Below are 14255 nucleotides of genomic sequence, written 5' to 3'. Positions count from 1 at the left end.
TGTGCAAACATTCATTACATTTTACTTTCCCACGTGACGTACAAAAAAAGACAAATATGTATTTTCAAATGGGCCAGCATTTTTTTGTTTTCGGGCCAGAGTATTTTGTACAACTTTATAAATTACATTTTTCAAAACAAAAATTTCATGATCCGTAGTGAATAGGTACACATAAAATTCTTTTCGATTTTTTTAAACTTCTAAATATGATTTTTGGTATAAAATTTTCACAAAAAGGGCACCATGTTGTCCGAAATCACTAGTTAAGGAGTACTCCTTGCGGAGATCACTCCAACTTCCCCAGGTTGCGACAAGTGGTGCGCTGCATGTGCGCTACTTGTTGCAACATGGAGTTTTCCCTTTTTCATAGATTCGTTTATTCAAACGTTTTATCTCTTAAACCGTGCGTCCCAAATCTCGAACCGCTTTTCGCCTCGCTGGATTCCTCGCGTCGAGATCTTCAAAACTAGATCCCATGTTGATAGGTTTTGATGATCTTTTCACGAAAAAACCGGACGAAAAAAATCGACGAAAAAACCAAACTGGGAACACGAGTTTTTTCCCCTTTCCGAAAGAGGCACGCCCATGCCTCTGACGAAATCACAACCGTGCCTCTCGCGGAAGCAAAACCGTGCCTCTCGCGAAAAAGAAAAAACAGAAAACACGTTTCTCCCTTTTCGAAAGAGGCACGCCCGTGCCTCTCGCGAAAGCACAACCGTGTCTCTCACGGAAGCAAAACCGTGCCTCTCGCGAAAGAAAAAAAACAAAAAATGTGTTTTTTCCGTTTCTCTGAGGAGGCACGGCCATGACTCTCGCGAAAGCACAACCGTGCCTCTCACGGAAGCAAAACCATGCCTCTCGCGAAAGGAAGAAAAAACAGAAAACACGTTTTTTTCCGTTTCCAAAAGGCACGGCCGTGCCTCTCGCGAAAGCACAACCATGCCGCTCGCGAAAACAAAACCGTGACTTTCTGCGAAAAATGCGTTTTTTTGCACAAAAAAAATATTTTTTTTATTTTTTTTGTCGAAAAGCTAGGGAAGACCAGTGAAAAACCAAAACGTCAAAAAAAAATAAAAAGAAAACGTTTAAAAAGCCGAAAACGCGTGCGGGAAAAATAAAATAAAAATTTGGATGGAGCGTCCAGAACGCGACACGTGGCGAATAGCTGAGAGCGCGCCAAGTGACGCTGATCGTTGCGAGGCTCCCGAAGTAGCATTCGTTAATTAGTTGCTCCCATGGTGCCCGAGCACACAAACTTCGCACTCCACCCCCGCCCCAAACAGCCCAAATAGGCCCAAAACATCCCAAAATCAAGCGGGCTTGGTTGGCTAAACATGTCGGTGGGCCGGCCCGTTTCCTTGTTGTGCCGTGCCTGGGCCAGGAAGCGCAGTACGAGTGCCGGGCAGCATGGCCCGTATATCAGGAATGCCTGGTGGGCCGTGCTAGCCGGCCAGGTCTGTGCGAAACGGTAATTTTGGCCTAGGTAAGCATATGCTCGCACGGTCAGTCGGTCACACCGACCAGCCGACAGCCCCTGCCCGATCCCCAAACCCATCCACCGCGTCCATCCTACTCCACCTCCGAACCAAGGAACCAAGCCATGGAGCATGGCGATGCTGCCACCGGCAGCGGCAGCCGCAGCGGTGCGGGAACGAGCATCCAGGTCACGGCTCTGGACGGCATCGTGAACGTGAACTCTCTCTTCACCCTCGCCGCGTTCCTCGGCTTGGCGTGGCGCCCCTCCTCCGACGGGCCCGGCCTCGCCGACGGCGCCGACCACCTGGGCGCCTGCGCCGCCGGGGACCGCATCGAGTCTGACCTCGTCTCCTTTCACGTCCTCGCCTTTGCCTGTTTCCTGTTCTCCAGCCTCGTCGCGCTCTGCCTCAAGCAGATCGTCCGCACCTTTCCCCACTACCGCCGTGCCTCCTCCGCGGCCGCTGGAGCCGCCGTCAGCTGGACGGTGAAGATCAACCGGGCAGCCCTCCGGGTCGGGATCTTGGCGTCCGCGGTGGGATCCGTGTGCGGATGCGGGTTCCTGACGATGGCCCTCGTCAACGTGGTGCAGGTGAAGCTCGGGCGGCTCGGCTGCGGCGCCGGCGGCTCCGCGGCATGGGGCGCCGTCATCCCGCTCGTCACGCTCGTGCCTTCCGCCATGCTGATCTACATTGGCATCGTCTTCTACGCCTTCACCCGCTAGCTGTAGCCGGATCCAGTAACTCCACTTAATGCTTCGTTTGCATTTTCTTATGCTTTTTTTTTTGAAAAGGGGGCATTTTCTTATGCTTAGATTATGCGTCTGTCAGTCTGTGTGATCACTGGTGAGATGCAGTAAGATTGCAGCTGAGTTAGATTATGCAGTAAGATGCGTCTGTGTACGTGTATCAGTGTGTTTATGCTTGTGTTCTTGGTGTTCTTTAACACAAATTTGGCAAGCTTAGCATAGAGGTAGTTGTCATTCACAATTTTGGCCAGCTCAGGAAAATGTCATCCATACCACTCGTTGCATTACATTGTTATGGTTATAAACAACAATCTGTACAACCAGAAAATATAAGGTTCACATTCAGTTAAAGGGAGCTATGCACATATTGGCCAGCAATTCACGAGGGTCAACGGTCAAGACTTGATAAAAATCATTTAGAATCCATGCAACAATTTCAACTCATGCCCTAAGAGATTAGTTTACTCTTTTTTCTGTTAGCTGGAGGCATGGAGCTTTTGCTCTTGCAATATATGAATATAACAAGAACAGATCTAAAGAGGTCAAACATGTTTAAGAGCTTAGGAATAGTAATATTCTTAACATTTATCTTTATCTATAGAACTTACTATAGATATATTTTTAGTTCAACATGTTACACTGAAGTCCAAGACATACAAACATCGCCCTGCTCGTTCCCAACCAAATAAATTTTGAAAATCGTATGGCGCTTTGAGTGAATCTAATTATCTTCGTATGACTTATTCCTAAGGGGTCATCTCTTGAGCTATCAAACTACGTCACTGAGCCGATAAACTTCATAGTGTACCAAAACAAATATATGCATCAGTAACAATCATGAGTGAATTAAAATAGCATATGTTCAGTTAGCTGGAATGAAAGAGAACATTCCATATAATACACAGCAGGCATTGCAACCTGTGCATAAGTTCTTTGATAGTTTGGTGTCCTGGTGATTGTTGTGCAGGTGCGCCCAACAAACAAAAACAAGAATGAGACTCTGTACCTAGCTATTGCTTTGTAATGTTCTTCCGTCCACGAATAAGTGTCCATCTAGCTTTTGTTGCTAAATCAAAGTTCTAAAACTTTGACCAATTTTATAGAAAAAAGTAGCAGGGTTTTATAGCACTAAATTATTATCAGTGGATCCGTTTTGAAATGTACTTCCCATAATATACTAATTTGATGCCATGTATGGGTACTAGTCTTTTCTATATAGTTGGTCAAAATTTTAAAGCTTTGACTTGGGACAAAGGTAGAAATACACTTATTCACGGACGGAGGAGTAACATCTACTCCTGAAGCTAATGATCACAGTGGTTTGACTCTCTCACTTGGGCTCTCTCACAATTCTGCCAGTACTGCAGGTTCTATTGGCAATGTTGATTTGCCTCTCATGGATGATCTCAATCTGCCCCTGGCTCAGCAGGTGATCCCTACAGTACCTGCTGCTCAAAACACCATACATCAGGATATTCAAGTACAAAATCTTCCTCTGGAGCCAGGGCCTGAAATGTTTTCAGCCAGCTTTAGTCTCTCTTTAGTCTATGCTGGAGACTCTGATAGAAACCTAATGAACAGCTTGTTGGAAGAGAAAATGTTGCTCCTATATTATACAGCCCCCCCCCCCCCCCCCCCCCCCCCCCAACTGTTGGATATTGCGAAAGATTTAATGGCCTCTGTTGGATATTGAGAAAGATTTAATGGCCCCTGCTGATGCTGACAAAGAATCAGTTGTGCCTCTTGCTCAGATGCCCACTGCTTTGTCTTTTTCTTCACTTCAAGACCAAAGGTTGGACTCTCCCACCTCCAAGGGCCAACAACTTCTCAGCCTCATCTTCCCACAGTGAGACGCCACCTGGTTTCCCCACAAAATTAAATACATTCGAGTTCAGAATGCCTGCTCTTGAATGTGAAGCTGATAGCTTTTCCTCCTCCGCTACTCTAGGTTTGGACTCTGTTGATGAACAACTTCGGGCACAATTCTAGCTGATCCAGCTTCTTCTGATAAGGTCATTCAGGTACCTGTTGATTAGGCAAATTTTATATCTGCTAATCTGCTCACACTTATAAATTTGAATGGGTCACTCAGTTCTTGTCCTCTCAAATGTAGATCATTATATGTCAAGGAGTTGCACGTAAAAAAATTCTGAGCTTTGCTATTCCTAATAAGTGCCCTTCTGCTCAAGCACCTATATGCAATTTACAGGACCATGACCCTATGCCTCAGGGGAAGCAGGTTCCCTTTTCAACTCCACAAGTTTCAAGTCACTCCACTATGGAGTTGGTGCCAGTGCAAGCCTCCTCTACCAGTTTTGCCCATGTTCAGAACAAAAGGAAGAGCAGACCTCCTCTTGTGGAATCGGAGGTAAGGAGGAGCTTCAGACTTCAGCATTTATACAATGGTTTCAAGCAGAAAACTTGCACCAATAGAAATTGCCTGTCCTGCCATGCTAATCCATCTCCCCTGCCTTCCAAACAACAACAACAATAACAACAAAGCCTTTAGTCCCAAATAAGTTGGGGTAGGCTAGAGGTGAAACCCATAAGATCTCGCAACCAACTCATGGCTCTGGCACATGGATAGCAAGTTTCCACGCACCCCTGTCCATAGCTAGCTCTTTGGTGATACTCCAATCCTTCAGGTCTCTCTTAACGGACTCCTCCCATGTCAAATTCGGTCTACCCCGCCCTCTCTTGACATTCTCCGCACACTTTAGCCGTCCGCTATGCACTGGAGCTTCTGGAGGCGTGCGCTGAATATGCCCAAACCATCTCAGACAATGTTGGACAAGCTTCTCTTCAATTGGTGCTGCCCCAACTCTATCTCGTATATCATCATTCCGGACTCGATCCTTCCTTGTGTGGCCACACATCCATCTCAACATACGCATCTCCGTCACACCTAACTGTTGAACATGTCGCCTTTTAGTCGACCAACACTCAGCGCCATACAACATTGCGGGTCGAACCGTCGTCCTGTAGAACTTGCCTTTTAGTTTTTATGGCACTCTCTTATCACAGAGAATGCCAGAAGCTTGGCGCCACTTCACCCATCCGGCTTTGATTTGATGGTTCACATCTTCATCAATACCCCCATCCTCCTACAGCATTGATCCCAAATACCAAAATATGTCCTTCTGAGGTACCACCTGGCCATCAAGGCTAACCTCCTCATCCTCACACCTAGTAGTACTGAAACCGCACATCATGTACTCAGTTTTAGTTCTACTAAGCCTAAACCCTTTCGATTCAAGGTTTGTCTCCATAACTCTAACTTCCTATTTACCCCCGTCTGACTATCGTCAACTAGCACCACATCATCCGCAAAGAGCATACACCATGGGATATCTCCTTGTATATCCCTTGTGACCTCATCCATCACCAATGCAAAAAGATAAGGGCTCAAAGCTGTCCCGTGATGTAGTCCTATCTTAATCCGGAAGTCATCAGTGTCGACATCACTTGTTCGAACACTTGTCATAACATTATCGTACATGTCCTTGATGAGGGTAATGTACTTTCCTGGGACTTTGTGTTTTTCCAAGGCCCACCACATGACATTCCGCGGTATCTTATCATAGGCCTTCTCCAAGTAAATGAACATCATATGCAAGTCCTTCTTTTGCTCCTATATCTCTCCATAAGTTGTCGTACCAAGAAAATGGCTTCCATGGTCGACCTCCCAGGCATGAAACCAAACTAATTTTTGGTCACGCTTGTCATTCTTCTTAAGCGGTGCTCAATGACTCTTTCCCATAACTTCATTGTATGGCTCATCAGCTTAATTCCATGGTAATTAGTACAACTCTGAACATCCCCCTTGTTCTTGAAGATTGGTACTAATACACTCCGTCTCCATTCTTCTGGCATCTTGTTTGATCAAAAAATAAGGTTGAAAAGCTTGGTTAGCCATACTATCGCTATGTCCCCGAGACCTTTCCACACTCAATGGGGATACAATCCGGGCCCATCGCCTTGCCTCCTTTCATCCTTTTTAGAGCCTCCTTGACCTCAGACTCCTGGATTCGCCGCACAAAACGCATGCTGGTCTCATCAAAGGAGTCGTCCAGCTCAATGGTAGAACTCTCATTCTCCCCATTGAATAGCTTGTCGAAGTACTCCCGCCATCTATGCTTAATCTCCTCGTCCTTCACCAAGAGTTGGCCTGCTTCGTCCTTGATGCATTTCACTTGGCCAATATCCCTCGTCTTCCTCTCTCGAATCTTGGCCATCTTATAGATGTCCCTTTCGCCTTCCTTCCAAAGTAGTTAAAAATATGAATTCTTCCTTTTGCAAGGTTAACCCCAAAGGATACCACTGAAGATATCCTCTCCAAGAAGAAAATGAAGAAAGGAGGGAAGGGAGCAGTTAAGGACAAGGAGACCCTTGCTGCTTAGGGCTGCAGGTGTTGGATGTATGGAAGCTCTTTAGATTCTTGCCTGTAATAAAAATTTGTACTAGACTATTAGTGTGCTTTAAGTGGTAGAGTGTGGTTTGCTATTACCTGCTGGAAGTCGTAGTTACTTATTTTGTCACTGCCAGCCAGTTTGAGCATTATCTATTTTGTCTAATCTGAGTTGCAATTTTATCCTTACATATGTTGCAATGAATGAGACCTGGAAAATTCTTAATTGGAACATTTGAGGCGTAAATTCAGTAGATAAGTGGAGAGTGCTATTTAATAAAATTGATGAGTCTAGTTCATGAATCGTCTATTTGCAAGAAACAAACAGGGAGAATTTTGATGGTAGTTATCTCAGAAATTTTTGTCCAAGAGGTTTTAACAATTTTGAGTTTGCGCCTTCAGTGGGGGCATCTAGAGGACTAATTGCCATTTGGAATGATAACGGGTTCCAAGACCTCTTTCAAAATAATTTTTCCTTATGCATCAGTTTCACCTCTATTAAGTCTAGGCAAGAGTGGATCCTAACAAACATTTATGGGCCTTGTCCAGAAGCTCATAGAGCAATATTCATTGGCTGATTTCAAAACATTCAAATGCCATATGATAAAAACCGGTTAATCATGTGGGTTTTCAATTACATAAGGTATCCACATGACAAAAACCTAAGTGGTGGTGATCATAATGCATGTTTCACTTCAATGCTGCTATTAATGAGCTAGGTTTGGTACTTAAAGGCAGGAATTTTGAGTTGATGCAATATGCAAGAGGCCCCCCCTCTTGGAAAAGCTTGATTGGATCTTTACATCTGAACATATACCATGGCTTTCCCTCCGTCGAGAACCATTTATGATCATACCCCTTGTGTGGTTCAAATTGGGCATTGCCATCCAAAAATCAAAACTTTTCAAGTTTTGAAATTTTTTTTGGTTAGAACACCATGATTTCAAGGAGGTAGTCCAAAAGATTTTGGGAACAACAAGTTCAAGAAACTGGCTCTGCAAAGATTATCACTGCCAAATTCAAGAGGCTAAGGAAAAGTCTGAAAAACTAGTCTAGGAATTTGTCAAATCTTGCTACCATAAAGACTAACACAAGTAGTTGTGGGCGATGATTTGGTCAATTTGCTTACCGTTACTAGTCTTATCTTGATTCAGCGGCATTGTGGGATGAAGCGGCCCGGACCGACCTTACATGTACGCTTACGTGAGACAGGTTCCACTGACTGACATGCACTTGTTGCATAAGGTGGCTAGTGGGTGTCTATCTCTCCCACTTTATTTGGATCGGATTCGATGAAGATGGTCCTTATGAAGGGTAAATAGCAATTGGCATATCACCGTTGTGGATTTTGCGTAGGTGAAAGATCATGGATTTTGCCTAGAGGGGGGGGGGGTGAATAGGGGCTTTTAAAATAATTACGGTTTAGGCTTGAACAAATACGGAATAAACCTAGCAGTTAATTTGTCAAGCACAAAACCTACAACAACTAGGCTCACCAATATGCACCAACAACTTATGCTAAGTAAGATAAACTACAAGGTGATAGAAAGATATATGACAAGAAACAATATGGCTATCATAAAGTAAAGTGCATAAGTAAAGGGCTCGGGTAAGAGATAACCGAGGCACGCAGAGACGACGATGTATCCCGAAGTTCACACCCTTGAGGATGCTAATCTCCATTTGGAGCGGTGTGGAGGCACAATGCTCCCCAAGAAGCCACTAGGGCCACCGTAATCTCCTCACGTCCTCGCACAATGCAAGATGACGTGATTCCACTAAGGGACCCTTGAGGGCGGTCACCGAACCCGTATAAATGGCAACCTTTGGGGGCGGTCACCGAACCCGTACACTTTGGAAACCCTTGGGGGCGGTCATCGGTACCCGTCAAATTGCTCGGAGCAATCTCCACAGCCTAATTGGAGACCCCGATTCTTGCCCGGAGCTTTACACCACAATGATTGAGCTCCGAACACCACCAACCGTCTAGGACGCCCAAGCACCCAAGAGGAACAAGCTCAAGGGTACCAAGAACCCAATAGTAATAAGCTTCTCAACTTGTAACTTGCACGAATCACCGTGGAGAACTCAAACCGATGCACCAAATGCGATGGCAAGGGCACACAGAGTGCCCAAGTCCTTCTCTCTCAAATCCCACCAAAGCAAATAATGCTAGGGAGGAACATGAGAGGAAGAACAAGAAGGAGAACACCAAGAACTCCAAGATCTAGATCCAAGGGATTCCCCTCACATAGAGGAGAAAGTGATTGGTGGGAATGTGGATCTAGATCTCCTCTCCCCCCCCCCCAAAAAAAAACTAGCAAGAATCCATTGAGGGATTGAGAGATAACAAGCTCGAAGAAGGTCAACAATGGGGGAAGAACACGAGCATAAAGGATAAGGTCCATTGGGGAAGAAGACCCCCTTTTATAGGTGGGAAAAAAATCCAACCGTTATGCTCACAGCCCGCACAGAGCGGTACTACTGCTCGACCTCACGGTACTACCGCTAGGGGTAGCGGTACTACTGCCTGCGAGCGGTACTAAAAAAAATACATCCGTGCCTACCACCACTGGACTTGTGACGAGTTTTTGGTCCGGAGCGGTACTACCGCTGTAGTAGCCGCGGTAGTACCGCTCTGGAGCGGTAGCAAAAAATTACATCTGCTCCTGACCGCGGTAGTACTGCTGCAGCCTTTTCAGAACATCAAAACTGCCACAACTTCTGCAAACGGACTCCGAATTCAATGAAACCAAGTTTGTTGGAAAGCTAATGACATGGGCTAACACAATCTTGAAATAAATATCAGTAAGAAGCCAATTAGAAAAGTCCCATGAGAAAATGGTGAGAAGCCTTCCTTGAAAAAGACCGGTAAAACCTCCAACACCGAAAACGCGATAGAAGAAGTATATGAAATCCGTTTTCGATGTACTAGAGCTTGTCACGAAGATAAACACAAGCTCTAAAACCTCAAAAGAAATACAAATAAGAATCAAGAAAGATGATGCAAGGATGCAATGGTTTGAGCTCTCGACAAACGATATGATCATGCTACTCACTTGAGAGCCCCCCTTGATAGTACGGCTATCGATCCTATAACCCGGTCTCCAAACTATCACCATGAGACCGGTAAAATATAAAACCTATCAAGGTGAAACCTTTGCCTTGCACGAAGTCCACTTGATCTAGATGATGACGATCTTGACTCCCTCAAGTTGGACCACCTTTCTTGATAGCGTTGGGTCGATGAAGACTGGATGATTGTGTTTGGAAATATGCCTTAGAGGCAATAATAAATTAGTTATTATTATATTTCCTTATTCATGATAATCCTTCATTATCCATGTTATAATTGTATTGATAGGAAACTCAGATACATGTGTGGATACATAGACAACACCATGTCCCTAGTAAGCCTCTAGTTGACTAGCTCGTTGATCAATAGATGGTTATGGTTTCCTAACCATGGACATTGGATGTCGTTGATAACGGGATCACATCATTAGGAGAATGATGTGATGGACAAGACCCAATCCTAAGCCTAGCACAGAGATCGTGTAGTTCGTATGCTAAAGCTTTTCTAATGTCAAGTATCTTTTCCTTAGACCATGAGATTTGTGCAACTCACGGATACCCTAGGAATGCTTTGGGTGTACCAAACGTCACAGCGTAACTGAGTGGCTATAAAGGTGCACTACAGGTATCTCCGAAAGTGTCTGTTGGGTTGGCACGAATCGAGACTGGGATTTGTCACTCCGTGTGACGGAGAGGTATCTCTGTGCCCACTCGGTAGGACATCATCATAATGTGCACAATGTGATCAAAGAGTTGATCGGCGGGATGATGTTGTTTACGAAACGAGTAAAGAGACTTGCCGGTAACGAGATTGAACAAGGTATCCGGTATACCGACAATCGAATCTCGGGCAAGTACAATACCGTTAGACAAAGGGAATTGCATACGGGATTGATTGAGTCCTTGACATCGTGGTTCATCCGATGAGATCATCGTGGAACATGTGGGAGCCAACATGGGTATCCAGACCCACTGTTGGTTATTGACCGGAAAACGTCTCTGTCATGTCTGCATGGTTCCCGAACCCGTAGGGTCTACACACTTAAGGTTCGATGACGCTAGGGTTATAAAGGAAGTTTGTATGTGGTTACCGAATGTTGTTCGGAGTCCCGGATGAGATCCCGGACGTCACGAGGAGTTCCGTAATGGTCCGGAGGTAAAGATTTATATATGAGAGGTCCTGCTTTGGTCACCGGAAAAGTTTTGGGTTTTATCGGTAACGTACCGGGACCACCGGGAGGGTCCCGGGGGTCCACCAAGTGGGGCCACCATCCCCGGAGGGCATCATGGGCCAAGTGTGGGAGGGGACCAGCCCCAGGTGGGCTGGTGCGCCCCTCACCAAGGCCCAAGGCGCAGGGAAGAGTGGGAGGGGGCAAACCCTAGGGCAGATGGGCCCTAAGGCCCACCCCAGGTGCGCCTCCCCTCTCTTCCCATCTGGCCGCCACCCAGATGGGATCTGGGGGCTGCCGCCACCCTTGGGGAGGGAACCCTAGAGGGGGCGCAGCCCCCTCCCCTTCCCCTATATATAGTTGAGGTCTAGGGGCTGCCCAACACATGAGTTTTGACCTCTCCCTGGCGCAGCCCTACCTCTCTTCCTCCTCCTCTCCCGCGGTGCTTGGCGAAGCCCTGCAGGATTGCCACGCTCCTCCACCACCACCACGCCGTTGTGCTGCTGCTGGATGGAGTCTTCCTCAACCTCTCCCTCTCTCCTTGCTGGATCAAGGCATGGGAGACATCACTGGGTTGTATGTGTGTTGAACGCGGAGGTGCCGTCCATTCGGCACTAGGATCTCCGGTGATTTGGATCACGACGAGTACGACTCCTTCAACCCCGTTCTCTTGAACGCTTCCGCTTAGCGATATACAAGGGTATGTAGATGCACTCTCCTTCCCCTCGTTGCTAGTCTCTCCATAGATAGATCTTGATGACTCGTAGGAAACTTTTTGAATTTCTGCTACGTTCCCCAACAGTGGCATCATGAGCTAGGTCTATTGCGTAGATTCTTTGCACGAGTAGAACACAATGTAGTTGTGGGCGTTGATTTTGTTCAATATGCTTACCGTTACTAGTCCAATCTTGTTTCGACGGTATTGTGGGATGAAGCGGCCTGGACCGACCTTACACGTACACTTACGTGAGACAGGTTCCACTGACTGACATGCACTTGGTGCATAAGGTGGCTAGCGGGTGCCAGTCTCTCCCACTTTAGTCGGAACGGATTCGATGAAAAGGGTCCTTATGAAGGGTAAATAGCAATTGGCATATCACCGTTGTGGTTTTGCGTAGGTAAGAAACGTTCTTGCTAGAAACCCATAGCAGCCACGTAAAACATGCAAACAACAATTAGAGGATGTCTAACTTGTTTTTGCAAGGTATGCTATGTGATGTGATATGGCCAAGAAGAATGTGATGAATGATATGTGATGTATGAGATTGATCATGTTCTTGTAATAGGAATCACGACTTGCATGTCGATGAGTATGACAACCGGGAGGAGCCATAGGAGTTGTCTTTATTTATTGTATGACCTACGTGTCATTGAACAACGCCATGTAATTACTTTACTTTATTGCTAACCGGTAGCCATAGTAGTAGAAGTAATAAGTTGGCGAGACAACTTCATGGAGACACGATGATGGAGATCATGATGATGGAGATCATGGTGTCATGCCGGTGACGATGATGATCATGGAGCCCCGAAGATGGAGATCAAAAGGAGCAATATGATATTGGCCATATCATGTCACTATTTGATTGCATGTGATGTTTATCATGTTTATGCATCTTATTTGCTTAGAACGACGGTAGTAAATAAGATGATCCCTCATTAAAATTTCAAGAAAGTGTTCCCCCTAACTGTGCACCGTTGCGAAAGTTCGTCGTTTCGAAGCACCATGTGATGATTGGGTGTGATAGCTTCTTACGTTCACATACAACGAGTGTAAGCCAGATTTACACACGCGAAACACTTAGGTTGACTTGACGAGCCTAGCATGTACAGACATGGCCTCGGAACACAAGAGACCGAAAGGTCGAGCATGAGTCGTATAGTAGATACGATCAACATGAAGATGTTCACCGATGATGACTAGTCCGTCTCACGTGATGATCGGACACGACCTAGTTGACTCGGATCATGTAATCACTTAGATGACTAGAGGGATGTCTATCTGAGTGGGAGTTCATAAGATGAACTTAATTATCCTGAACATAGTCAAAAGATCTTTGCAAATTATGTCGTAAGCTCGCGCTTTAGTTCCACTGTTTAGATATGTTCCTAGAGAAAATATAGTTGAAAGTTGACAGTGCGATTATGCGATCAGTGGAAAGCTTATGTCCTTAATGCACCGCTCAGTGTGCTGACCCCCAAACATCGTCTGTGGATGTTGCGAACATCGGACATACACGTTTTGATAACTACGTGATAGTTCAGTTAAACGGTTTAGAGTTGAGGCACCAAAGACGTTTTTGAAACATCACGGAACATATGAGATGTTTCGAGGGCTGAAATTGGGATTTCAGGCTCGTGCCCACGTCAAGAGGTATAAGACCTCCGACGATTTTCTTAGCCTGCAAACTAAGGGAGAAAAGCTCAATTGTTGAGCTTGTGCTCAGATTGTCTGAGTGCAACAATCACTTGAATCGAGTGGGAGTTGATCTTCCAGATGAGATAGTGATGTTTCTCCAAAGTCATTGCCACCAAGCTGCTAGAGCTTCGTGATGAACTATAACATATCAGGGATAGATATGATGATCCTTGAGGTATTCACGATGTTTGACACCGCGAAAGTAGAAATCAAGAAGGAGCATCAATTGTTGATGGTTGGTGAAACCACTAGTTTCAAGAAGGGCAAGGGCAAGAAGGGATACTTCATGAAACGGCAAATCAGCTGCTGCTCCAGTGAAGAAACCCAAGGTTGAACCTAAACCCGAGACTAAGTGCTTCTGTAATAAGGGGAACAACCACTGCAGCAGGATTACCCTAGATACTTGGTAGATGAGAAGGCTGACAAGGTCGATAGAAGTATATTGGATATACATTATGTTAATGTGTACTTTACCAGTACTCCTAGTAGCACTAGGGTATTAAGATACCGGTTCGGTTGCTAAGTGTTAGTAACTCGAAATAAAAGAGCTACGGAATAAACCGAGACTAGCTAAAGGTGAGCTGACGATATGTGTTGGAAGTGTTTCCAAGTTTGATGTGATCAAACATCGCACGCTCCCTCTACCATCAAGATTAGTATTAAACCTGAATAATTGCCATTTGGTGTTTGCGTTGAGCATAGACATGATTGGATTATGTCTATCGCAATACGGTTATTCATTTAAGGAGAATAATGGTTACTCTATTTATTTGAATAATACCTTCAATGGTCTTGCACCTAAAGGGATGGTTTATTGAATCTCGATCGTAGTAATACACATTTTCATGCCAAAAGGTATAAGATAGTAATGATAGTACAACTTACTTGTGGCACTGCCATGTAGGTCATATTGGTATAAAACGCATGAAGAAGCTCCATGTAGATGGACCGTTTGGACTCACT

The 14255-nt window shown here is 45.3% G+C and overlaps 1 protein-coding gene across 2 annotated transcripts; it reads left to right on the top strand.

Annotated features, from left to right (window-relative positions):
• Positions 1-1512: 1512 nt before the first annotated feature.
• Positions 1513-2572, top strand: LOC123044413 (uncharacterized). Of its 2 annotated transcripts, none has more exons than XM_044467143.1 (2): positions 1513-2236; positions 2270-2572. In XM_044467143.1, the coding sequence occupies exon 1, from the start codon at positions 1601-1603 to the stop codon at positions 2195-2197; it is 597 nt and encodes a 198-aa protein (XP_044323078.1). In that variant the 5' UTR covers positions 1513-1600; the 3' UTR covers positions 2198-2236; positions 2270-2572. The 2 variants fall into 2 exon arrangements, with proteins under 2 accessions (XP_044323078.1, XP_044323077.1); XM_044467142.1 differs by having other exon boundaries at positions 1513-2240; positions 2274-2572.
• Positions 2573-14255: the final 11683 nt, after the last annotated feature.

The sequence above is a fragment of the Triticum aestivum genome, chromosome 2B (assembly GCF_018294505.1).
Source record: "Triticum aestivum cultivar Chinese Spring chromosome 2B, IWGSC CS RefSeq v2.1, whole genome shotgun sequence".
In the NCBI taxonomy this organism is placed as follows: domain Eukaryota; kingdom Viridiplantae; phylum Streptophyta; class Magnoliopsida; order Poales; family Poaceae; genus Triticum; species Triticum aestivum.
This window is presented reverse-complemented; position numbering and strand designations above follow the sequence as displayed.